At 36.9% G+C, this 26,800-nt stretch overlaps 1 protein-coding gene and 1 long non-coding RNA gene across 6 annotated transcripts in view; both read right to left on the bottom strand.

The window, feature by feature from the left end:
• SEMA3D (semaphorin 3D) overlaps positions 1 to 20,007 on the bottom strand; it is a 107,833-nt gene extending 87,826 nt beyond the window's left edge. The window contains 2 exon segments of the mRNA XM_040548169.1: positions 10,205 to 10,393; positions 19,984 to 20,007. Of these exon segments, the coding sequence (XP_040404103.1) occupies positions 10,205 to 10,319 (115 nt within the window). The 5' untranslated portion in view covers positions 10,320 to 10,393; positions 19,984 to 20,007.
• Positions 20,008 to 22,099: 2,092 nt separating this feature from the next.
• Positions 22,100 to 26,800, bottom strand: part of LOC121065380 — a 33,983-nt gene continuing 29,282 nt past the window's right edge. For 2 of the 5 annotated variants that reach the window (XR_005817030.1, XR_005817026.1), the window contains 2 exons: positions 22,907 to 23,023; positions 22,100 to 22,740 (listed from right to left, as the gene is read on the bottom strand). This is a non-coding gene — a long non-coding RNA (uncharacterized LOC121065380). Of the gene's footprint in view, positions 22,741 to 22,906; positions 23,024 to 23,803; positions 24,044 to 24,082; positions 24,170 to 26,800 lie in introns of those variants that run through there. The other 3 variants (XR_005817028.1, XR_005817027.1, XR_005817031.1) reach the window with 3 other exon arrangements.

The following is a 26,800-nucleotide window of genomic DNA, read 5'->3' as shown; positions in this document are numbered from 1 at the left end:
TTTAGCACTTTAAGGCACCTTGCTCTTTTGTCAAAGCATGGTACACAAAATTATATGCAGTGCTACCCATTTTTTCAAAACAAATGACTGTTGTTATATTGCTTTTGCCTTCAGAAAAGCACCAACCTTTCATTTCAGACCTTTTTTTTTTTTCTTTTCTTTTTCTTTTTTTTTTTTTTTCTTCAGAGTGATGCAAAAAGGTCTGAAGCATTTTGAAGCACCTGGAGCTGAAATTTTCACATAACTGTCTGGAGAAACTTCTGAGAACACAGCATTATCTGAAGATGCACACAGCACCTTGCAGAGAGACTACTATAGCCTATATATCCATGGACAGATAAAACAGCAGGTTGTACTATTTCTTCTACCTATATTATCTGGTATCAGTTGTACAGAAATGGACACAAGTTTAAATCTTTACTCAATTTTTGCTCTGTAGGTGAAATGTCATCCTTAAGAGGTAAAAGAATTGGATTTTATTTCATACTTGAAGCAAATGAGAATTGTGTTGTGGATTTCACTCTCCAGGAATTGAAATTGCAAGGATTTTTCTCAAGTAAACCCAAGGTCTAATTGGCCACAGAAGTCTGGATTTGCCTCAGCAGCTGGTCTTACACCACAGATAGGTGCTGACAGCTCTTTTGGGGAGCCTGCCTCTTTTTGCTAAGACCTGAGTTCTCAGGCTGCACGTCTGATGCCAGAATTTGCCTCGTTGAGCCTATATCTGTTGAATATGAAATATACTGTTTTTCAGAAGGTCACATATATTAAGAATACATTTTTTCACCAAGTTCAAGTCTATTTGCCAGCTTCCTTAATGAGACTAATGTTCATAACAAAGCAGTCAAGGCCTTCATGCTAAAGACGAGAGACCTTGAACTGCAGAGGAACGAACAATTCAGTTGTAATAAAAGTGTCAGATGGCATGAGTGGAAAACACATTAATATTGATACTAACAGGCTTAGAAGAGATACAGAGCAGCAATAGCTATTCCTGAAGAAGGTGACTTGACAGTGCAAAGGAGAGTTCCTGCCAACCAGAGTTATTTGCTCAGTTACCTCATTAGTGCCTCTGTTTTCATAACTTAAAAGAAAAGTTCATAGACAGGGAAAAAAAAATCCAGTGTTTTGTTTTGTTTAGTTAGTTTTTGCCTGTAGTTTCTATTATTGAAACCTATTTGCAATTTCCGTACTAGCATTATCATATACCAGTTGTAACCAGTGTCTGTGTGCAACACAGACTTTTATGAAAGCATTGAATAACTGTATGTCCCAACCTCCCCTATCCTCTGCATGCTCCACACAGACACACACCCCGCTTTCACTCTGATCATGACTTGGAGCCAGACCTTAAGTTTAACCACTGTGACCTGCAATAATTTTATCAGCTGAGGATCTAGCTCTGAGTGTATAGCAAGAAGTCATGGGGGCTATCCTTCTCTCTGACTCCAAGCATTGGACCAGAGCCCTGACAAGCTGTATGGTCAGGCTGTAAAGCTAAATAAGAAGTAAAGTCCCAAATGCTAACAGATCCTTGCCAAAGGAGCTCATGAGAGCTGGAACTAGTGCAAGAGAAAGGGCAGATCCATGCATCTGGGAGCAGGTAAGAGGGGAGAGAAGTGCATATGTGTGTTCAGGGAGAACAGAGCAGGGAGGGAGACGTCCTCCTTCCAGCAATAGCATGGTGTTATGTTGTCTCAGCTGCCATGAAACCACTGTCTTGAGAGAGCCTATAAGATCTCTTAAGTGCTGATAGTCCTTCAACACACTTCCCACAGTCCCTCTGAGGGTAAACAAAATTCCTCATCACTTGCTTTGAAAAGCTCTTCTGTTTTCTCCACTCCACGAAAACATATTCAGTTGGATGAGGAGGCTGAAGAGATACAGTGAGGAGGAGGTGGAATCAGGTCTGTGAAACAACAACCAGCTGACCAGTGCGAATCCATGAGCAGAGAACAAACTTTGGCAGGGCTGAGCGGGAGAGGTGCGTTCTCAGGAAGGGAGGGGAAGGGCAGGGACCTCTGTGAGCAGATTTACCTGCCAGTGGGATAGACACTTCCTCTGTTGGCACAAAACCCGTTTTTAGAGGTTCCTGCTTGCTCTTCCCACACGTGACTGTTTGTTCCCGTCCTACAGGGCATTCCCAATCTGACATAAGCCAGATTTTTATTATTATTATTTTTCTTTTCTCATGTTCTGAATGAGGAAAGAGAATATTTATAAATGACAGTTGTGGCATTAATATTTTAGCTTTTCCATCATGACTGGTTGATCTCACAAGGCAAAATTAATGTCCTTGTTCTAAATTGTTATAGACATGCAAAGAAATTCAATTGCTGTAGGGAAGCACTCTTTAACTCACATAGTCATCATCTGTGGTAACTGCACAGGATGGATATTCTTTAAAACAAATGTGGTTTAAATGTAGAAAATGATTGTTTTCAGGAAGCTTAAGATATTTAGGAAAACATTAATTTTTTTTTCCATTTTTCCAGATTCATTTTATTTGATTAAAAAACAAGTGTAACACAATAATTCAATTAGCTAATGCAGAGGTAGGCTTTTAAAATAGTTTTGCACTAGCATTAGGAAAGAACCACTTCCAGAAGTGAAAATAAAAACAATTCACATTAAAATAGCTTGGCCTTGCATAATGCTCACTCTTGGCTAAGTGCAACATAATTATCAGGTTTTTTTGTTTGTTTGTTTGTTGTTTTTTTTTTTTTCCTGATACTGACAGGAGTTAACCCCTTATTAAACCATTAAAACAAGAGGTCACTGAATTTCTAAGTTAATTCCTTTACATGTCAATTATTTGTGCTGGCCTTGTGCCTAACAGCCTCTGTCGGATTCAGAGTCCCACATGCAGAAATGCGGGTGGACCCAATATCTGTCTTATAGGCTTCTTAGGCAATGTTGAGACAGGACCACACCAACTAAAAATTACAGGGCAACGGATATCAGATATGTGTGTTTGCACAGGCTAACCATGTGCACTTTCCAATTGTTTCTTGTCAGTTGTTAGTATATAGGCATAAGCTATCATTAAATATTAGAATGTCAGGGTTTTTATTTTTTTTTTATCATTATTATTTACAGTTGTTTCTCCTTCGGACACCAATGGATGTCACATAGACAGCAGTTGCATTACATATTATTTAGAAATCTTTTTTCAAAAAAAATCCAGATTGCATGTATGATGTGGGGGGATTTGTAAAGTCTTTTCAAAGCTGCCAGATAAGTTGAACATAAGACTTTGGTGTCTTCAGTAATATTTTAACCATGAAACCCTACGGTACAACACGATATACTTCTCCAGGACAGCCAGCATATGGATCACAAAGTAGATTGCCACACCTGGAGCCCTGCGTTCAGCTCTGTGTCCCCAGCACAAGAAGGGCATGGACCTGCTGGAGAGAGCCCAGAGGAGGGCCACAAGGATGATCAAAGGGCTGGAGCACTTAGCTACTATGAAGTCAGGCTGAGGGAATTGGGGTTATTCAGCCTGGAGAAGAGAAGGCTCGAGGGAGATCTCATAGGTTCCAGTACCTAAAGGGAGCTACAGGAAAGCTGAGGAGGGACTCTTGCATGTAGTGATAGGACAAGGGGTAATGGTAATAAACTGAAAGAGGGTATATTTAGATTAGGTATTAGAAAGAAATTCTTTACTCAGAGGGTGGTGAGGCACTGTTGCACTGGTCAAGGACAGGTTGGATGGGGCTTTGGGCAACTTGGTCTGGTGGGAGGTGTCCCTGTCCATGGCAGGGGTGTTGGAATTAGATGGTCTTCAAGGTCCTTTCCAACCAAAACCATTCCATGATTCTATGATTTTTTGACTCTACGATTCTATGGTAGTGCTCCAGTGTGATACACAAAAATTTGTCTGTCTCTTTCTGCTGTTTCTTTGTGTATTTATTAATCTCCAAATGACTTTGACTTCAGAACAGATATCCCCTGAACCCCTCAGCCCTTGTTTGAAGAATTCATCTATATATGGAACAGCAGAAATGGGGAGGGAAGAAAAGGAAATAGGATGTGACTTGAGGACCTGTGCTGCAACCACAGATGTCCACCACTAGACACACACTGACGTCAAGAGGATCATGCCCTCAAATTAGTGCATAGAAAGCGAACAAGGCTGGAATCTTCAAAGCTACTAAGAATTGGTTATGTTTTACAACTGTCTTTAGTAAAAGTGCAACTACAGAAATATTGTTGACGGTACCCTCTTCAAAGTTGATGCAATTGATCATTTATAATCACTACATTTTTGTTCTAGGGAACCAATTTTCAGTCTTGTCTCATCCTCCTTTTTACAAGCCATTAGTCATTCTTCCCAAAGTCTTATCCTTTTGTTTTTCTCTCATCTGCTGAGATTCAATCAAGTGAACATTCAACAGAATAGTTTGGTATTTGTGAACACAATTCTTTTTTCATCCAATCGAGGCCCTTTTGTGATCATGAAAAAAGAAAACGGTTGTAAGCTACAGGCTGTTTACACTGTTAAGAGGTTGATACGGGTCAGTTCTCTAAGGTTATTCTTAGTTCAACTGCTATGTAAACTGCTGATGTCACTGACTGGAGGCTGTTCTCCAGGACATTATATATGTGATAATTATATGACAGAAAATGCAAGATATAGTTGGATCTGACCTTCAAGTTCACTAGTTTAAAATGGGAAAAAATGCAAGAAGGTTGCTCATTTTCCTGTTAATAAAACATCATCAACCCCTTTAAGTTTATACTTAGTGTACAGTATGTGCAAGACTCTTAAATCACATGGACAGCAATGCCCATCTGCCTCCAACATAGGGTACATTTCAGTCTCGATATTCACTGCCTCCAGAAAGGATTTTTGAGACAAATCAGGCAAAATCTATTTCATGACTAGACAATCATCTGACACTGAGATCTTAACTCTCATATACAGATCTTACATTACTCTATAAAGTAATCTTAGACATTTTTCCCAATAAATAAAAAATAATTAAAAATGAATTAAATATCAAGTAAAATAAGTGATTCAAGAAAACCAGCACTTCCTCACTGAGCAGATTTTCCTTGATCTTCACAGGCATTCAGAATTACAGCTGTTAATATTACCAGAAAAGCATGTTTTTACTGATCTTTCTTCCTCTTCCTGTGGAGCAAGCACAGCTGCAGAAATGCAAGCTCATTTCTAGGCTATTCTATACATAAAAAATTTACCACGTTCCAGCCATTCATAGCTGTGCAACACCCGCTTCTTGGTACTGGGATTACCACAATGTCACAGACAGTTTAAATGAGGTTCACAGAGCTATACAATTGGAACTGTATTTTACATGCGTAATTAAATGATGCATGCCATGGAAATAAGCCGGCTTACTAAAACAGAAAAAAAAAACTGCTCTTGATGCAACAGTGAAGTATCTCTTTAGTTATACAATGAAACATGTTTAAAGCAAAAATAATTTAGAAAACAGGATACTTGACTTTATAAATTAATATGTTCAAAGGCTCATTTTTTGAATATTAAGGAAATGTGCTAATACAGTCATTTTTTCAAAAGAATTCCTGGCACCAAAAGGTAATCCTCTGCTTTTCTTTTCCCCATGTCATATGAATGGATCACTCCTAAAGGGAGTAAAAACATGTATATGAAAAACTTCATGAAGCTAGACATTTCTGAAATGTGGCTAATTTCCATGTTGAGCTGATGATTTAGCGTTGTCATCCTTAAACAGAGGAGACAGAATTGCATATTGTTAGCTTGTTTAGTTAAGATGAAAAAAGCAAGGTGTGGATATTAGATCCTGCTTCAATTTATGTCAATGGCAAACCTCTTGTCATGATTTTAGTGGGAATGAGATGCATTCAATGAGAAGAATAAAAAGTCATCTGAGAATAATGTTCCTATTTATTAGATTTAAATTACTACCATAGCTATTATAAGTGTTAAATAAATTCTGTTTTAAAAGCCCAAGGTTGCCTTCAGTCTTGCTTTTCCTTGTGTGCTATGTCGAAATGTAGGAGCCTGATCCCCTGACCATCCATATCAGCACTGGTCACAGCAAGCATGTCTTGGTCCTGGTGCATGGCCACATTTCCTCTGTGTGGGAATGATATATGTTTGTGGATGTAAATATGGGTATATCACTGGTGATGATGTCCAGAGTGGGGTATGTTCCCCAGACAGCAAAACAGGGTGCACATTTTTGTAATACAAATGTATTCTTTGAGTGTCCAGACTACTCATAAAGTCAATGAAAAATAATTAAATAAAGCAAACCCATAGGCTTAAATCTGTAGTTAGGAGCCTGAGTTTCTACGGGAAAATTTTAGGAGGACCAAAAATAGAAAATTGTTGAAAAAAATCTTTTGTTTTGTTGTGGTTTTACTTTGTTGTTGCTTTTGTTTCTTTTTTTTTTGTTTTGTTTTATCTTGTTTTCCCAGGAGGCGTTCAACCTTCTGGTTTGGTTATTTCCTCTGATTCTCCTTATAAACTAAAACCCAGAAACACACACACACACACAAAAAAAATGTATGAAAGTACCTGCTAATAAATTTCCAAAGACCATTGCTCAAAAGATAGACAAAAATAGGACCGTCTACAAAAAATGATTTAAACATGTTTTTATGTACGAATTATAACACAGGAACTTCCCTTCCTTGGTAACAGAACTGCTGTCCTGTGAACGGTAGTATTGAATGAGATTAGTATATGATAATTTTCTTCATTTGCTGTAGAAGTTGAAATAAGGATGTTAAATGGGGTAGTCGACAGCAAAGATGGGCTACTTGGGGAAGCTGAATGTCACTTCCGTGCTTGACGAGTTCTGCAGTTTGTATGATGGCCATAGGTTATCTCCAGCTACATCAGAATGAATGATAAATACACACCATTGCTCTGAGAGTGAATGTAGTGTATTTAAAGACTATTAAAATATGGAGTATTACTCAGAAATCAGGCCCTAGTAGTAATCTTTTGGTAGACAGTTTGTTTACCTTGTCCTAATTTTACAAGCATAACATAATAATAAGAATGACAGATAATCTTGTAAAAAATATCTAGGAAAGAAGTTATGGACTATGTACTGAGAGGTATTGTGAAGAACAGTAATAATTTCTGGATTACGAACGGCATGCACCAATATCTAATAGCTAAATCTAAGTCATAAAAAGAAATACTGAAGAATTATTCAATTAATGAATCAGGAAAAAAATGGGAATATAAGATGAGGTATGTAATTAAAGATCATAGCATATTATATCAACATAGGTGTAGAATATATTCTTAATTTTACACCTCTAGTAAAAAAATTTAATTGACTTGAGTTGATATATGTAGTTTTATGGTGTATGATTTTTTGAATTTGTATTTTTAGAACTGGGGCAAAGAATGAAGGAAATCCACCGTATGGCATTATGTTGATACCCCTACGATTCACTGCAATATCTGCATCTTAACTTTTCCAGCCCAGACTTCTGCCCCTTAAAGTACCTCACAGAAGATGAAAACCCATAACTGCCATGCAGACAAGCCCCAAAGTTTTAATTGCTCTCTGAACTCAGAGGACTTGTGACAAACAGAGCTTTATTGGAGCGCTTTTGCGGTTGTAGACACTTCCTTAGCTACCCCACCCTGCTTCTTCTTCCTCTTCCTATATCCACCACCGGCTTCTTTCTTTCTCTCTCAATTTTCTCCCTCTCCATCTTCTGTTAATACAGTTACTTCTTCTTCCTCTCTTCCTGTCTCCTATCTTTCTTCATCCTCAGCATGTATGCAATACTTGGCATACTCTTTCTTATCCTTACTGTCAGGGAATGGGAAGAAGCAGTTTCCTAGCCCTCGGCTGAGGTGTGTGCAGCACACTGCAGCAGCTACAGCTATGAGATGAAGTAACTGCAGGGGAAAGTCCTACTCACTTCCAGCTATACTGCCTTAGCATATGCTGAGCCATTCTGGGAAGATGGAGCTGTGCCATCCCATAAACACTTTGCATTTGGAAGAGGTTGAAACCTTCCCTTGAAAGACAACATTTTTAGCAGTGAAATGAACACACATGTGTGATCAGGTCTTCAGAACTGCCTGATGTGGCCAAGTTTGGTCAGTTTTCCATAAAGATGGAAAAAGGCCTCATATTATCCTCATGTTATTCAAACTGCAAAGAATGGAGGTGCCAGGACTTGTCAATGACATGACTCTAATAATTTTATGAGAATTGGCAAGACAGTTCATTTCTCTTACAACTTATGTGCAGAAACCTTGAAGTTATTTTGGCTGGAATGCTTGGGAAAAAAAAGAAATTCAGAAAAAGAAAAGAAAAGTAAGTTTAGTTCTGACAGCTATATTAAATAGTCATGACATCTGACACACTGCTGTCAACAACAAAATCTTGATTTTGTTATGACATATACTAGCTGCATCATTTACAATGCAAAGTCCATCACCCATTGACAAGCAAGCTCCAAGAAAAAAATCAGAATTGCTCTTTAAAACCCAGACACGTGGCTGCAGGGTGGTTATTTGACCAGACTTACAAACAACCAAATATCATCTGTGGATTAAACATGCCTGATCTTGGCTGTTTTTGAAGTGGATGGTCACACTAGAACTCTTCATATCATGGCTTAGAAAGACATCCAGTGTTTCTGGGAACCAAACACAGTATCTTAAAAATATATATATGTATATATATATGAATAATTCATTTGTTCTCCTCCTGTGTAAGAAAAGTGGCATTTTGCTTCAGAAAGAATAAAAGCTCCATGTTTTCCTTTACTTGTTCTCCATATATTATTCAGAGGTATAATATCAAATGAATAAAGCAGACAAGTTGTGTTTTTTTATTTTTTATTTTTTTAAGACTCTTTTCCCTCTTTCTTATTTTAATACTTCCAAAAGAAGTGTGAAAACAAACAAACAAAAAGCAGTGACTTATTTTCTTGTACATTACAGAAAAACAAAAATTACCACCACCACCACCACCCAAAAAATCAAAAAATCAATAAAAAAAAAAAAAAAAAGGAAAGAAAATCTGATAATTCTCTCTCCTTTGACTTTTCTGTTACTTTGCATCTCTCCAAATTAAGATTTATGTGCCAGTTTGTATATGTTGTTGCTTTTTTCCCCCTACAGGAATATAGGTGGATAAGTTTGGATAGGAAACTGTAACCCTCAAGCCAAACTGAAAGGTTTATAAAGTTGCTAATAAAAGTTTGGGTCAGGGCCTAAATATCAATCATCTGTTCATTGTCTTTTTGAACGAGCTCAGGCATTTTCCCAACCACTCCCAGCAGGTCTCTGCCACTATTACAAACTAAGATTGCAGTGATTTTTTTTCCCTGTGTTGACCTCAATAATTTTTCTCTCCCTTTCTCCTTACCTGCCAAATGCATCCATCAGGATTTTGCCAAAGGCTATCTGCTTTTGAAGTCAAGAGGAATTCACTAATCATGAGTGTCAAATCCACAATAAATGCCATTGCCATATGGTATATGCTGCTATTGGGAATTATCTCCAAAAGGCCTAGCTGTGAAAAGTCTGGCTATATGTTAGGGATTTTTTACTGCTAACGTTCATAACTCATGTCAGGTCTTTCAGTTTCTGTATTCATTGGCTTAAGTGAGTGTAACTGTTTCCTGAATTTATAAAAATGTTGTCAAGATCTCTTGATCTCTCTTCCTCTGTCTCTCTCTCGCAAACACATTCAAACACAGATATATGCAGTGGAATTCCATACACACTGGCATACACATCTAGCAAAAGAGAAACCTGTAAATAAATAATATTTCATTCTATTTACTCATTAAATTCCTCTGAGTGTTAGAGCTCATGATAAACATATCATAACCTTTGATGAAGGCTTTACAGCCTCCTGTCCTGTCAGACCATCCTGAGTGTGATTCTCAAATGCATACAAAGACCAATGTTTGAAAAACTGAGAGCAAAATGAGCTCCCATAAGCACAGGGTGCTGACATAACTGAAAAATAACAATCTGGTGAGCATTTGCTTTAGCTAAAGGAGACGACATCCAAGTGATATATCTCTGTATCTAGTGAAAACTCTGCAAGTTTACTGTACAATCAAAGCAACAAGAAATCCATTTTCTACAGAACATGGGCATTAAAGATTTTTTTTTAACTATATATTTAAACCCTTCAACCTTCTCAACATTCTCAACAAGAAATACACATAAGTAAGATTACACATAAATTACCTTTATAGGAAAGCTTGAGTCTTGGTATAGTTTGCTTTGATGTTCCAGTGACTGGAAGGAGCAGCATTGCTAAAGATAACAGGCAGCAGGCATTAGGTACTTGAGAAGTTCTCATTCTGCTCTCTTCTTCTGTATCTTTTGCAGTATGGTGAAATACCTCTCTGCTATTTCAAACAATCCAAATTTAATCTGAAATCAAAAAGGAAATATCTGTAGATCTTTTGTGTTATCATATAAATAATATTTCTGAAAGCAAGCCAGACCTATCTTTAAAGAGTAGCTAATTTAACACATTTGCTACAAAAGCTTGTTTTTTGGTTTTGTTTTGTTTAGTATAAATCTAAATTTTGTATATCTGTTTCTTTAATACTACACTTACTTTAGGGATGGAAAAATATTTAAACTTTTCAAAAACCAATGTCTAGCATAGCTAAAGTCTAAGCAAAAACTAAATTAATGCAATATCCATAAAAAGATCATTTGCAACTCAAAAATATTCATGTATCTCATTAGTTCATACAGTTCCATTAGATTTCTTAAAAGTTTTATAACTCACTCTTTAGCTCAGTACAACAGCTATTGTATGTTTATGCTATGACTAGAATAAGCTGTAATATCTCAGATACCATGAGTGAACAAGTTGAGTTAACAGTGAGTACATACCCATCATAAACTTTCATAAATAAACTAAGAAAATTGGATACAGCAAGCCGTTGTGTTTAGTTTTAATAGAGAAAAAAGTCAACACAGATGATGGACTTAAATGTGCTTTGCAGTAAGATATTTTCAGTGGAATAACTGCCTCGATTCATCCACCAAAATGTCCTATAAACTTTAATGAGTGGTTCATGCCGAGGTCAATAGGCTGATATGGGACTATGTTAACACAGTATGCGACTAAGCCAGCTTTGCAACACTTTTCACTTAATAACAGTCATTCATATTCCATAAATCTTAAAGTGTTTAACAAAAGAAAGTAATTATCACTGTCCTAATTTTCCCTACACAAAATCACAATCATAAAACTGTAGTGAACCTAATTCCTACAGGTCACACAGCCACCCCAGTAGCTGCACAGAAAGCAGCAACAGTTCTCCTGTTGTCTTGTTTTGTACCCAGTTATAAGGGATCCATTTTGCCTGCTTTTTTTTTTTTTAATTATTTGAAATTATTTGAAATGACATCCTGAAGTTCTAAAGGTTGAATCTGATGTTTAATAAATCACAGAGGTCAGAGAATGAAAATATCCATGAGACCAGATACTTTCCCCTGGAGGTGCACCATAACAAGAGGTAGCCAGCAAAATGACAAATGTCAATGTTTGAGTGATGCTGTAAATCAAGATGTAAGGAATGTTATGGTTAGTAATGAGATTAATGGCTCGTGACTTGACACGAAAATTTTTTTCTGAAAGGTACCAAAACAGCCTGATAAAAAGAGTGATTTCAAAGGCCAGAATATCTATCACTTGCACAGGCACCAGGGGGAAGGCTCCTTGTGAGCCCACGAGAGATACAGTCCAGCTCACCCCCCTCATGAGCCACCCCTTGTCTTGAACTTCACCTAGCTGCAGCACTGGTGCCAGAACCCCTCTGCACGTTGCAGAGGCATCCAGAATCAATTCACTAGCTCATGAAGCAGGTAGTACCTCCTTCCTGGCACAAAGGGATTGGAAAGAGGACTCCTTTAGTTCTCTGACAGAGGAAACCTCTCTCGGATGAAGTTGGGGCTTTCTGAGCCTCCAGCACTTCTGCCAATACTAAAGGACAAGGGAGTGTACAGGAAGGGCGTGATGAGGCAAGAGAGAGGGGAATAGATTTGTAAAATGCCCGAAGCATCCTTCCTACGCAGAACATTAAACCTCTTTCTTCTCAATCCCTTCCTCAACACCCCCATTCTGTGTCTGAATGCACTACTTTTGGCCAAGTGCTGTTACATATTAATAAGATGACATGAAAAGAAAAGGAAACAAAACAAATTTGAAATGTCTTTGGTTCCTCTTTCCATTCTCTTAACTGGAGTGTAGGATCCTGAGAGATGATAGCCCTTATTTCTTACATGCTGGTACACATATTTGTGGTTGGAAAAAAAAAAAAAAAAAAAAAAAAAAAAAAAAACACTTTCTGTTGATTTGTCTGTTTCAGGGTCCTATCACATCTTTTTGGGGTGACAAAGGGGAAAAGAAGGAGGGAATGGGGAGGGGGGAGGGGGGCAGTTTATTAAGACAAGACAAAACAGCCCTGTTCATCTTCAGTGGGATGACAGAGACAAACCATACTTGAAAAAGAAGCAATCAACAGGGAATCAGTCTCACTGCAAGTATGATGAGATTTAGTGGCTTGGGGTTCTGGGTCTCAGCCAGAAGGGATCTCACTAAAGGATTTGGGGTTCATCTTCTCTAGACAAAGTACAATGACAAGTCAGGAAAAAAATTACCACTGACAGAAAAAAAGCAGTTGCCCAAATTCACGATCATTTGCTTAATTGCAGACTGAAGATCGGCACCGAATTCGGCTTTTTGGTCATAAGGAACCTTGTTTTTTCATGTAAGGCTCTTTTGCTAATGGAAATTTTTATTTTTTTCCTTTCATTTGAACAATGTCTGTGAAAAAAAACATTTGCTTTAATTTCTGACACAAGGCTTTTAGTATTCACTGAAGACAGCTGCTGTGTGAGCTTGAGCCAACCGTCTTGTCCTAGACTCACTGCAAATCAGCCAGATTGTCACATATATTTTTAGTTTATGATGATCTTCTAATACAATTCCAGCTTCCACACAGAGTCCTTCCAGCAGTCTAATGACCAGCCCAGGTTAATGAACTTCAGACCAACTAACTGGCCATTAATCTTCAAAAGTACCCTTTCTCTCTGTAACATATGCAATGTCAATCAGTGTCCTGCTCTCAAAAGAGCTGTGGTCACGCTGTTCCAAAATAATCAGACCCATGAACAGAAATAAAATACGAAACCTAAAAGCTAATCTAACTCCCCCTTTTTCCTCTACTCAAAAAATAAGAGCTTTGTCAGGGGAGCAAAATTATTGTTTCCTTTAGTTCTTCAATATTTCTGCTAAGCACCAACATGTTCTAAAACTTCCTCATCATAGTCAGACACAAAATAAATGAGGAAAATGAACTTGAAAAACAACCACAACAACAACAAAAAACACTGAGGCCAAAGCTGCTTTCCCACCTTGCCTTCAGTTAGGAAATACCTGCACTGTGTTAATTATCACCTGTGAGACCGGCTGAGGAAGGAGGCTATGTACATATCTTGCCGGGAACAGGGTATTTCCACTAGAAGAAAGGAGCTATTATTTGCCCCACGCGGAGGTGAGAGGTGCCTGGTTGAAGAGGGGACAAGGTGCCTGGCTCCATCCTGCCTGGACCTCCCTGTGGGGCCTGTAAATTCACAGTGAGCGTGGGTGAAAACTGCCAAAAGACAAAACGTGCATCCGCCGGTGTCCTGCCATCTTGCCAGAGAGAGGCAGCTGGATGTAACTGGCACATGTGTGATGTCACATCCCCGAAATGAGGTGTCACCTCCCTGCAATTGGTCAGATTTAGTGGAGTCTATAAAACAGATCACTCTGAAGCTACTGTCTGAAAGAGGAAAACCTGGAGCCAATTTACTAAACATAATTTATTCCAGGCCCTTTGTTGCAATAAACAGAGCTCTTCAGGCTTCTCAAATACACAGCCAGTAGGGAGCTCTGTGCTTATGGGAGGTTTGTTTTTTTTTTTCAGATTGTTCAGCTAAACCCTACCTGAATGCAAAATCTCGCATTCACAAGTACTGAGTAGGTGTCTGACCTCCCTTGGCATCATGAAGTCCAGAACTGAAAGGACTGTGACCCATCCACAAACACTTTTTAAACAGTAGCTCATGTAACTCAGTTGAATTCCATAAAAAAACTTCTTCTGAATTGGAGGATAATTTAAAACCTGTCTCCAGTGCTAGTTTTCCACAGCCATTTTAAAATTCAAAATTTTGTAGTCCAATGAAGAGGATGATGAAAACAGCCTGCAGCAAATACAGGCAAAAGTGATTAACCAGATTGTGATCTGAATCTAATAGCAATGTTATAAATTGCAAGTAACCACTGAAAATCTTTTAGTTGTCTCATGTTATTTTAAAAAGGCAAGAATAGAATAGAAAAATATCTGATAATCACTGTGGATTTATAAGTAGATTCAATAAGTCACCAAGGTCATCTAATCCCAATATGTAAACTATTATCTTTGATGCCCAAGGTTTTCTTTCTTTTCCTCTGTCACTGACTGGGATTTGGGGATTTTATTTTGTTTCTACATGGAGTAAGAAGAGAATAAAAGATGTCCCTTGTGATGATATCTGCATCAACCATATATCATGAGTGTACTACTAGATGAACATATTACTTATTAGCAAAAATAATTAATAATAAATAATTTTTTTAACTGAAAACAGAAACAAAATTCTCACCCACAATTCAAATGTATTGAAAGATATATTATCTGTTTAGTTACATCAAACAGAAGCTTTATATATATGCATACACATTTAAAGCACATTATTTTAACCACAAATGCATACATATTCTTCCGATGCATTTTCTTGTAGACATCTCACCTATCACATATGTTTTCAGGAATAATATTACTGTGTATTTCAATACTACACTATAATCATGGATTGGATATTGAGCATTCTGTGTCAAGAGGAGGGAAGACTGTAAACACACAAGTCATAAAATAATTCATAAAATAAAATGGACTAAAAGTAAAATTGCATCTCCAGACTTACTTAAAATCTTTAATTTGCTTTTTAAGTAACAAAGATGACATTGATCCAGAGCACAATGTAACTATGCTCTGTAGCTCTTAGATAGACTGTTGATATATTATTTGGCAGAGGATGCTTTTCTCTTCATTGTGAAATCTCAGCTTAAAGCTAACTCCATCCAAGAACTGGTAAACAGTATTATTCATCACTATTCTCCCATTTATTAAGTAGTTTTTGTGCTGTTTATAGTGCAACAAATGTTCTCTTCCAAGATTCAGAAAAATAATTCTTTTTACAGAAAAAAAAAAAAAAGAGAGAGAGAGAGATCAATATCACATCACTTCCCGACACTACAGCCTACAGTGGGTGACTAATTTCTTTTTTTTTTATTTTATTTTTTTTACATCATTGTTTTAGGTATATCTGGATTAGATAAGGTTTTGTCATAAAATAGACCTTGCTATTGTTATACACCCAGATGAATAGTAACAATTCATATGATACATAACCCAGCTTATAAGGAGTTTTACAAAGCTTTACAGGCTTTATCCTTACTGAGCTCCTCACATGATTTATACCCTATCCATTCAACACCAGTAATTCAGAAAGCAAGAAAATCTGCTGTTCTCATTCCCACATGACAACAGCCAAGTAGAGGTAAATAAAATTAAGGGACTGAGAAACGAGGAGGATGCAACTGAGGAAGCAAGAAGTCAAAATTATTTTCACTGCGGAGAATCATTTGATAATAAATAAAGCTCTCCAATGGGTGTAAATATGCATGAGGCTTACACTGAATTTTTAGTTCATTAAGACAAAGGTAAAGTGAAGCTAGAGCAAAAATGGAAACTAAGAAATTGAAATGTAAGAGAAGAAGATTGAAGATATTTTTTTTTCTTTTTATGGCTTTCTTCATTTTTCTGAATACACAGTTAAATGAAGCTAGTCTGCTGATGGAAACATTTATAAAAGGCATGTAGTCTGCTAGGAGATAAAAACTCTTAAGAATGGGTAACCTTTATAGAGTGGTTTGTGTCACATTGCTATGAAGAGTTCATCTGACCATGAACTTTACTATAGTGCACTTAAAATTATATGTATAGGAAATGAGCACTTTATCCTCAGAAGATACTGGGATATTTTTCAGGTCAGTGTCAGAGGGGTCAGGATTACACCCAAAGATTTCACGTAGACACAGAAGTAATCCTTTCAGAATGTGATTGATAGATAACCATGTACACAAATGTGTTAAATATTACTAAAAACAGTGATTCTGGGAAGTTTTATCTGTGGCACTATGTATTCTGGATGTGTAATGCATAAATCCAAGAGTGATGACAAAGCAAATGTTATTCTTGAACACTAATTCTTTGTATATTGTCTCCATTAAAAAAAAAAAAAAAAAAAAAAAAAAAAAAAAAAAAACAGACCTAGAGTTTTACATTCTATTCTGTTGTCTATTATCCAAGAAAGGGATGGGATGCAAAGCAACTTATGATCTGATAATGATATTGCAATGAGGAGATAGGAAGATTAGAATAAAGTGTCCAGTCACATGTACAAATGACACCTTCCACACATAAATCCCTACATGCCATTCACTCTAATGTTAGATGCATATGCATCTCAGATTTCTTTTTTGTTTGGTTGTTTGGTTGGTTTTTTTTTTGTTGTTGTTTTTTTCTTTTGGGTGGAAGGAACTGTGACTTCAGATACTATGTCTGTAGTAACAGCTTCCCATAAGCTCTTTTTAAGAGCAATATGAGAACACCCTACACACCTGATCATTAAAATATATATATTTGAAGAAAAACAAGAAGAAGAAGAAGAAAAAAAAAAAAGCCAAAGAAAAAAAGCAACGTATGGTACAATTTAGCAACACACATAAGAATCAAAAGGAACATTAAGCCAAACCTCAGCATTACAATATTTTAGGTACAGCATGCCTTCCCAGCAGACCAAAAAAGCCTCTCAAACTATGAAAAGCGATTCTGTGTTGGGTTTTGTAACTTGGGAATCCAAGAAAAGGAAAAGGCAGTAGGATGAAAATTCCTTGAGACATTTAACGAAAAGGTAGACTAGATGAAAGCCACATCCTGCTGAGTACTGTGATGTTTGAAGTTTTTTGAAGAGAGCCAGAGAATTTTCCTCTAAAACGTCTGTCACCACCTGGAGCACTTGGGGTGGCTCGTCCGAATAAAATGGGCAGAGAAAAATGGCATGCAGAAAACTCGGCCTGTAGAACAGCTTTGACCTGTTATTGAGAAAATACTTGAAAAGCCAGAAAAGTGTCACAATGGCCATCAGAGAAAAGAAATGCTCACTTTGGAGAGACCTGCTTGAACATTTAAACACTTACAGATTGCACTGGTCCTGCTAAAACCTGAGTTAACCCCAGGCAGCAATGTCAAGCCAGCTAAACCACTGACCCTGCAACCACCATTATTTTGTTGGAAGAAATATACATCTACAAAAGCCAACTCAAAGGAAGGATTACAGTCTCTTTTTCACCTCCAGGAGTCCTTGCCAGTGTTTTGCTATGGAAAAACTGTTCTCTGTACCTCCTTGCATAGGAGACCTGCCAACATCTGCAGGGGTAGAGCATGAGTCCTCCAGCATTGACAGTTCAATTACCAGAGGTCTCGACTTGCTGGTATTTCTGGGGTCATCAGCAACTAGGGGCAAAGGGGTATTTTACAGATTATTTACATGCATGGAGATTTGTTTTACCATTTATTTTGCGTGTCTGTGACAGGACGATAGTGAATTTCACACTGTTGAAATCTGTCATGAATCAAGTCCAGACTCACTTCTAGTCACCATACAAAAGCAAGGTACATAACTGTTCATACTCTGGAAGAGTATAACCAGTGGGTTTTTACATAGTTGTATCTATAGATGCAAAAATGTAGGGCTCATCTGTCCTTGATCCAAGCAATCCAGACCTAAGCCGTCTCCAGCTCATAAATAGTTTTATTAACTCCATACTATACAACAATATAAAAGTCATTCTGCCCACAGCCACCCAGCTTATCCATAGAATCATAATCCAACGGACCCTACTAAAACCAACCAAACAAAAACAAGCAAAAAAGTTGGCAGAAAGAGAAGAATAAATACTTACATTTACAAATATAATTATAATGTTTATTTCATGTCACAGCAAATACTGTGCTAAAATTGTAGCTAGATTTGTCTGATATAAGCAGAAATTTATTGCCAGTGAGTTTATTTTTCTTGGAATTTTTCTTATATGCTTGTAGGTACTCACAGACATCCCAGCTGTATCTAAAAGCTGCCTATAGGACTCTTAAAGAAAACTAGAATGTTGCAAATATTAAGGATAGACCTCTTTGTATTACAGCTGGCCTCAACACAACCATTTTCAGAATTATTTTTGCTGTACTATTTCTGATAGGATGTCTCATTACCTACCAGTATTATTAGTTCATTGTCAGCTGTCTAATGTGATAGTTTTTAAAAAGAATTCAGGCTATTACAGTTTATTGATGGTTAAAAAAATGTTCATTTCATGTGACAGCTGGCCTTTGATCAAATATGTTTGCTGTATATCCAAAGGCATATTTTCATACAATTCCTTTCATCAATGTATGGCCTCATTATCAGATGCACTGTCAGTGAACTCTGTACAGCATAGATTGCAAGGCGTTAATATATAAACTGCAGTAGAGGGAGAGATGTGCCGGAAGGATTTTAATTTACATTTCCAACAAATTTCGATTTAATAATTCATGATCATACACTTGAACTCTTTTGGATGAATATTTTTTATACTGGTTGTCCAACTAATTTTGTGTCAATGCTTTGTACAGCCAATGTGTAAAATGATATTCAACTCAACGTGTACATTGCAGTGCACTGATCTGTGTTTTTTCATTAGCCTAGTTATTTTATTGTTAGGCTGAATGTATTTGCTTTCTTGTTTCTTGTTTTGTTTTTGTTTGTTTGCTTTTTTTCTGTTGTTGTTGTTGGTTTTAGATTTCATTTTTTATTTCATTTACATTTGTAGACTAAGTGATAGGGAGGTAGCAGAACCACTATAACACATCCTATTTGTAAGCTTACACAATTCATTTTGTCCTAACTTAATGTGGACCTATTTCTCTTGATAAGTTTCCCCTGAGTACTGATCACTACAGCACCTGAGCAGTTTAAAAGCTCTAATGCTTCTATTCTCTATCCACTACCCTCACCACTATGAGGCAATTGATTTTTTTTTTAAATGTTGCCATAGGAGATGACATCACTTGCATAAGGTCACACCAGCAGTTAGGACCAGTACCCACATCCCCTCGACATCCAGGCAGTGCCTTAGTCACCCGGCCACCCTTCTCACCAGGGACTGCATACTGCTGGCTGTGATTCCTGTGGCAAGATCGATGACTCACATACCACTTCTTCCAGTGTTATACTCTTGTTTTCAGCCCTTGTGCAAACTGCAGAAAATTACAAGCAATCACAGTTTCATTTTGCATAAACAAGAATTTCACAGAGCTGTGTAAGGCCTAACACACACCGTGTGTGAGTTCAGACATCGGGTTATCAAAGCCTATGTTCACTGCTAACCAATTTGACCATTTTCAAGGGTTAGAACATGCTGCTACCAGACCCTGAGAGAACTTTCTGCCTGATTTTTGCAATAGAAATCAATTTATATTTGGTGCAAGAGAGTCATTCTGGAGGTCTATTTTTAAGCTGCTTTGTGAAGGGTGCTAGCACAACAGTTCCTGGAATCTGAAACAGCCATACTGAAAAAGAAAACAAGAATTCAGGCATCACCACCTCCATTCAACACAGAACTATTTCCACTTTGGTTTCAAACCACAATAACTTTGCTTTGTCTCGTGAGGACAAAGTGAGGACACAGACTGCACAGATGAATCAATACTTAACTGAAAAATAGCAACGTTTTTTAGACAGTTAATTAGTTGGTTACTAAGGAAGTGCCATAACCAGTATATTAATAAGAAAAAAGGTAGAGAGTAAAATTTCACCTCTAGTTTCTTTGTCCTCTAGGAGGACATCTAGAATCTTGAGGGATTTCTAAAGTTTCATTCCCTATGAGGGTGGTCAACACCAGAACAGGAGCGCAGAGTTCTGGGTTCTCCATCCGTGCAGACATTTGAATCTGGACTGGACATAGCTCTGAGCAACCTGATCCAAAGCTGAAGTTCTCTTTTCTTTGAACTGCAGATGGGACCATATAACCTCCTGATGTCTATTCCTACCTACATTTTTCTACTAGTTCTTTTAACAGCTAGTGGACAGAGTAATAACTGAACAGGATCATACACTGAACATCTTCAGCAGCATCCAACAATATTGTACTCCTCAACTTAAGGTTCTGACAGCCATCAAATGGTTGTTCCTATTCCACAGTGATCATTCTCATCTTATCAAGGACTCCTGTGATGAGGGCAGCACTTATGTGATCTGCTCACAGATCAATCCGTTTTACTACTGAAATATGACTGAATTCAGAAATTCTTTCTGTCTGTGAAACTGTCTGAAAGCAGCAATCATTCAAGAGCTGATTCACAAGCAGATCACAAATACCTGTATCAAGAACAGCAACGCACACAAGATGCATTAAGTACACACAAAATGGGTATAGAAGCCACATTAGCTATACAACTTAATCCAATATCTCAAGAACGCCAGATATTGTTCACACAAACAGTCCTGGCTTGCCCATCCCATGAGAACTTAGCACCAGAATCAAGTCTTAAAATATTGACTCTGTATTTGAGATAATGCTTTTGTCTGCACTGAACAGATAAGAAGGGGATTTCTTCCAGGGTTCCCCCTTTGGAGCTAGAAGAGGAAGGTGGGTGAGAAATACCACTGGATGGACTGGTGACACTCAAACAAAACCAACAAGCATTGCTCACCCAGAAGAGAAAATATCAGCTGTGTATTCCAGCCTGACACCCCTTTTTTTCTGGTCCAAATTAGAAACTCCTTTCTGCCAGTCTATTATATGCCAGACAGATCAAGAAATGGAGGCCACTGTCCTTACTATGCTAAATGCTTCTTAAGGGTGTGGGAAGAAAAATGACTAGAAAGGATTTGGCCTCCATGCCAGCTTTAGCTAGAAAAGGGATGTGGTGGAGAAGAATAAGTTGTGTTTCCATAATCACAACTGAGCAGGTGTCAAACATCCACCACAGGTGCTTGTTCTATAGAGGATCCCATTCCTTGGTAAAACAGGCACTCCCCAAAGAAACCAGGGCTTGAAGACATCCAGGACTCTTAATGTCAAATGAGCCTGATGCAAGTTTATTAAATCCCTTGGGATCATGATGATTAACTATCTTCCTTAAGCTATTCCCCACTGGGCTTTAGTGCTTTTAAACCACTGACCCTTTGAATTAGACGTAGATTTCTCTTTTCACAGCTGTGACTCAACACAGGGAGGAATTCAGAGGCATCTGAAAACAAAGACAGGCAGAATTTAAAACAAAATCCTTCAATGACAGATCTGGAGAGTGATGGCTGCAGCTGGAGTTACAAATATAACTACTAACTAAATGAACATGCATTATGCAAAACCTGTACATGGACTGTCTGTATGAAGTGCAATTTCTTTGTAAAAAAAATCGGAAAACTAGAACCAGTAAGAATGAAGCATCATAATAACTGTATATTGGCTATTTAAAAGGAAATTTGGTTTGTGGGTCCTTCAGCAAATTAAACAGTAACCACCTATACAATAAGGAGAAAAATAATAACCTGTTAGACAAACTAATCCTTGATCTTTTTTTTTTTTTATTTTATTTTTTGGATCTGCACCGCAAAACCGAAATCCTTGTGCCCAGGGACAAATAAAATAAGATGTATTTTTTAAAATGTATGTATGATACATCTCTCATTTTTAATTTAAATTATTCAATAACTAGCACATACTTTATTGAGTCTTTGCAAAGAAAATGCATTATTATCATTCCAGTTTCATGGCTAGGAATGTATTCATTAGCCACCATAGGTGGACTTGAAGCGGGTAAGATGTGGAATCAAATTATATTAATTAATAGTTATTCATGTTACTACCTTAAACATTATATGCTTTTTTCTACAGAGTTTAATAACTTATCAGACATGACATGTCAGTTTTAAATAAACACACGTTTATTTATAAGTGTAAAGATGAAGTTTACAAAATTCAGCAAATATCTTGAAGATGCTAAAGCATGGAACACAGTTACTGAGGAATACACCAACTGACCATCTTCACACAGCACTGCAAAAGCTAAACAATCAAGGACTACTGGAAACTGTTTCGTTTGTCTGCTCAGCACGGGTATGTGACTTGCATTAAAGTCACAGGCAATAATGTACTTGCACTCAAACCCTGGACTGGGTGATGTCAAATGAAGTTCAACCATTCATATTAATAGGATCAGCATTTGTCTGAGGGAATGGAAGCCTCTTAGACCTGACGGTCATGAATTGACAAGCTATCGAACATTTCTTCTGTTGTGCTGACCGTCCTCCATCCTTAATGAGATCAGCTGTCTAGACCCTTAGCCCCACTGCAGCTGCTTTGTGCTCCTCCAGAGGCGTAGAAAGAGCTCATTGCTAATTCTTTCTGTGTAATATACAACGCAGGGTGAGGTCTCACGACTCTCTTTCTAGGACACGGAGAATAGTCACATTTCTCCTGAGCCCAGAAAAATCATAGCCTCATGCACGCAGACTTTGAGTTTTGTTTATCTGAAGATCTGTGATTGAGACATAGGGTGACAGGAGTGCTGTTACAAAACAAACAAACAAATACTGAAATTGTCATCTTGAAACAACAAAGTCAACTTAAAATTTCTACCAAGAAAATTACTGCTAAACTACTATTGTCTTGCACCATTAATAAACTGGGTGAAGATATATTTTTTTTTTCAGATGGACTTCATGGAAAAATACCTTCTCATAGCACTTTTCTTGACAGTTTCCAGAGCATCTATAAGCTTGTGGGTTGTTCTCACTCTAGCAATCATCAGGCAGTAATTTCAGATGGCTGATACAAATGGCAGATATTGTCTGCCAAAACATTAACATACACAGAGAAAAACATTGCAGCAGATATTTTCTTTCTTCTTAACATTAAGTAGAGAAATTTTTGGAGTAAGGACAGTTATAATTTTTACCATCATCATTAACACTCATTATAATAAGAACAACAATAACAACACCCATTACTCTAACATATTTTATACTTTTTTTTCCCAACAACAATTCTGCCAGAGGCAAATTTATATGATAAGAAAGTTGTCTGCTGGCAGTGACATTTAGAAGTTATAACCTAGGTGTGTCGGTCAGGACATGCAGAGTGAGTCAATTCAAAAAGCCCACTCATACCTTGGCATCTCTATTCATTTATAGGCACCTCAGCTACATTCTTGTTTTTCAGAAGTGCTTTTATAAACATTTAAAAAACACACAAAACATAAAAAAGATAAGAATTCAGCATGCAAGGCCAATCTCAACAAAGGATGAGACCAAAGATGAAAACAAGATTAAAATAAATGCCTTATGTGCTTACTAAAAAATTTCAATATAATGAGTCACTGAATTGACTCATGAACTATGAGTTGACCATGTCCCTTTTAACTGTTCCACAAAACAATCTCCTTTCTGAAAAAGACTGACATTTTTTAGCAGATATAGTTACTACAGCTGATTGGGTTTTGTTGGTCAATAGCATATGCGTACTGTAATGTGAGTTATGGTACTGAAGTTTGGCTGCAGGTTTAGAAAGCAGCACATAGAAGATTTGCATCTAGATCAGAAAATTCCGTCTGTATGTATTTGGAAAGTTACCAGAAGAAATCAGCAGGAAAACACTGCAAATCTCTTCCTCGCAGAAGTATAAGATGAAATGGAAAAGCTATAAAGGCAAGACGGCAAACATATACACTCAGTAATTGAAAAAGTAATCACATTTGAGCTTCTTTCAACATTAATGTTGCCTCTCAGTTTGCTTTCCTTAGCAATATGTAGCACCAAACACATTACCAATTTTCTACATTTAAACAATATTGTTTTTTTTCCACCTTCAACATTCATTTCCTACTTCAGAAAATCCCTCTTAGACATCACCTTCTTACTTAAATGAGAATATAATCATGTTTGCAATGGCCAGGCCAAAGATTCATCCAATCTAGTAGTCTGCTTTCAACAGTAAGCCTAAGGAAGAATAAGAATGGAGCATTCATATATGATGTTTCTCTACCTTTATCAATCCCCCCCCCGCCCTTTTTCTTTTTTTCGTCTATTTTCAGATCAGGAGATCTCCTGAGCCTATTGTGGCTTCTCTATTTAACCCCTACTAGATACCACTTTCAAGTACTTAACAGAATCCTTTTGAGCCATTATAAAATTCTTACATCTACAACACAACCTGGCAAACAATTTTGCATGTCTACTACTCAATGTGTGTGGAGCCACCTCTAGTACCACCAACAACATGAAAACATATTGTTTTCACCTTTCATAATACTAGCCAGAAAGTAGATCAATAAAATTATTATTATTATTATTATTATTATTATTAACAACAACAACAACAACAACAACAACAACAACAATATCAAAATATATCTTCCTATTTGGGACAATAAAAATGGGAAGATTCTGATTTAAAAGTCATGATCTTTCAGATATGTTGCCGTTAGAGGCATTATGCATTCTATACTTCATTATATAGTAGATGTATAGATTGTCTAGGAAATTAAAGAGAAAGTTGATCAACAAAAATTAAGAAGGTGATAGTGGTGGTCAGCTCCAATGAGTGTTTGTTGCCAGATGAAAATACATTGCTACGGTCACTGCACAAATGAAGATGTAAGGGTTCACAACTGAATGTGTGCTTGGAATCCAGGACAAGGTTGTGCATTTGACTATAAAAGTTTTTGCCAAGCTTGGCAAATATACGGGTGGGGAAAATCACAGTGTTTCACAGTGGCTCAACACCAGTAGCAAAAAGGCTCCCATGCATTGCTCTCGGTGAACACCTTCAGGCAGTAGGATGGAAAAAGTGCCCCAGTACCCCCAGTACCCACCAGCTGAATAGCTCAGTCACCTCTCTCCCTGACAAGGCCCTCTATTTCTCTCATGTTGAGCAAAATTAAATTTTACTGTACTGAATTTTTTTTTCCCACATCCAGAAATTTTATTCTCATTATAAAGGAAATATAAGGGGTGAGAGGTGTTGCTTTTGCACAAGTTGAGAATACACCTCTAAAATCTTCTGTTATCAAAATTAATATGATAAATATTTTTTAATGTATTTTAAGATTTATGGTATAAACAGAGTATATGGAAATACAATTAAGAATTCTATTAATCTTTATGTCTCAAAGTGTGAGTAATGTAGGAAACAGCAACATATAGATGAGAACACTAAAACTGTGAAGATACATGTTTTCCATTGAAAAATCTGGTCTTACCCACTCTTGGTGCCAGAAAGGCAGACCGGATGAGATACTTGTTTACTCCAACCAGGACATTTCCTTAACTCTTGGACATTATTTTAAGATGTGATGACCATCTTACTCCCACTGGAGAATTATCACTGTCATGAAGTCAGTAGGTCAAAACTTTAAATTTACAGCTCGTGAAAGGAATTCCTCAGTTAAGTGTGTTATATTCTAGTGGACTTGTGGACAAATATAAACTCTAAAGAACAATTGTACTTTATATACTTCATGCTTATATTTCATACATACACTGACATTAATTTAAGGTCCTGTCAGAATACAGCTTCATTAGTGATACCCTACTTAGTGAATCATGAAGGGTAGTAAATATCCAAATGGGTTACATCTCATAGAAATATTACAATGAACCCTAAAGGGAAAAAAAAATCCCTTCTTTTGACAAAAAAAAAAAAAAAAAAGATAAAAAAAAGAAAAGAGAAAAAAAAAGATTTAAAACAATAACATAACAACATAAGCTGTAATTATATTAAAGAATGAAGTGATTTATCTTTACTTATTTAGAATTAAACATTTCTGTAGTTATTTTGATCATCTCTATAAAAACATCAAGTTTCAAATAAGTTGCTAACTGCAGAGGATCGTAATAATATGATATTTCTGTCATTGTCTAGTGGTTTTCAGAGATGTTTCAAAAAATGCACACATTCAAAAGTTCTGTGACTTTTTCATCAAAAATTAATATTAAAACAGTGATGGAAAACATTACACTTTCTGAAAAAACATCTCATTAAGTTTTAAAACAGAAATGTCATACCTCCTTTTTCAATTACAGCTACTTTTAAGATTTTCCAAAGGTACCTACAATTTGGCTTTGAACCTGCTATTGCAAAGTGCCAAAAATACCTAATTACAGCAAGGAAAATGTTGTGTGCACACATATGTAGGTGTTTGTCTATAGTCTGCGTGAGCAATTGAAAAATATCCAAAATATACACTGAGCAAACCACATAATTAAAATTACTCTTATGCAGAGTGAATTTCTCTTTAAAGTAAAAAATAGTGGAAGGAGAGCACAGACTTCTCAGTACTGCTGAGTACTGAGAGCAAAATGCTTCATTTAATGAGTAATCTCTGGAGCACATGGATGTTTACCTCACTCTGGGCAAGCTAAAGTGCATGGACAGACTATTACTTTATCCGATGTGCAATAACTTGTTAAGCAACTGTAATGAAACCACATTCTTCCACAAACTTATGCACTGCATGTCTATATTTTCTCCATGCCAGTATGACATTTTGACTCCCAAATATTAAATGCTTAAAAAAATACAAGCATGTCCAAAGTTAGAATGTCTGAATCTAGATCCACAAATCACTA

This window comes from Cygnus olor, chromosome 1, assembly GCF_009769625.2.
Source record: "Cygnus olor isolate bCygOlo1 chromosome 1, bCygOlo1.pri.v2, whole genome shotgun sequence".
NCBI classification, from domain to species: domain Eukaryota; kingdom Metazoa; phylum Chordata; class Aves; order Anseriformes; family Anatidae; genus Cygnus; species Cygnus olor.
Note: the sequence above shows the minus strand (reverse complement) of the source record. Positions and strands in the feature narration are given on the sequence as shown.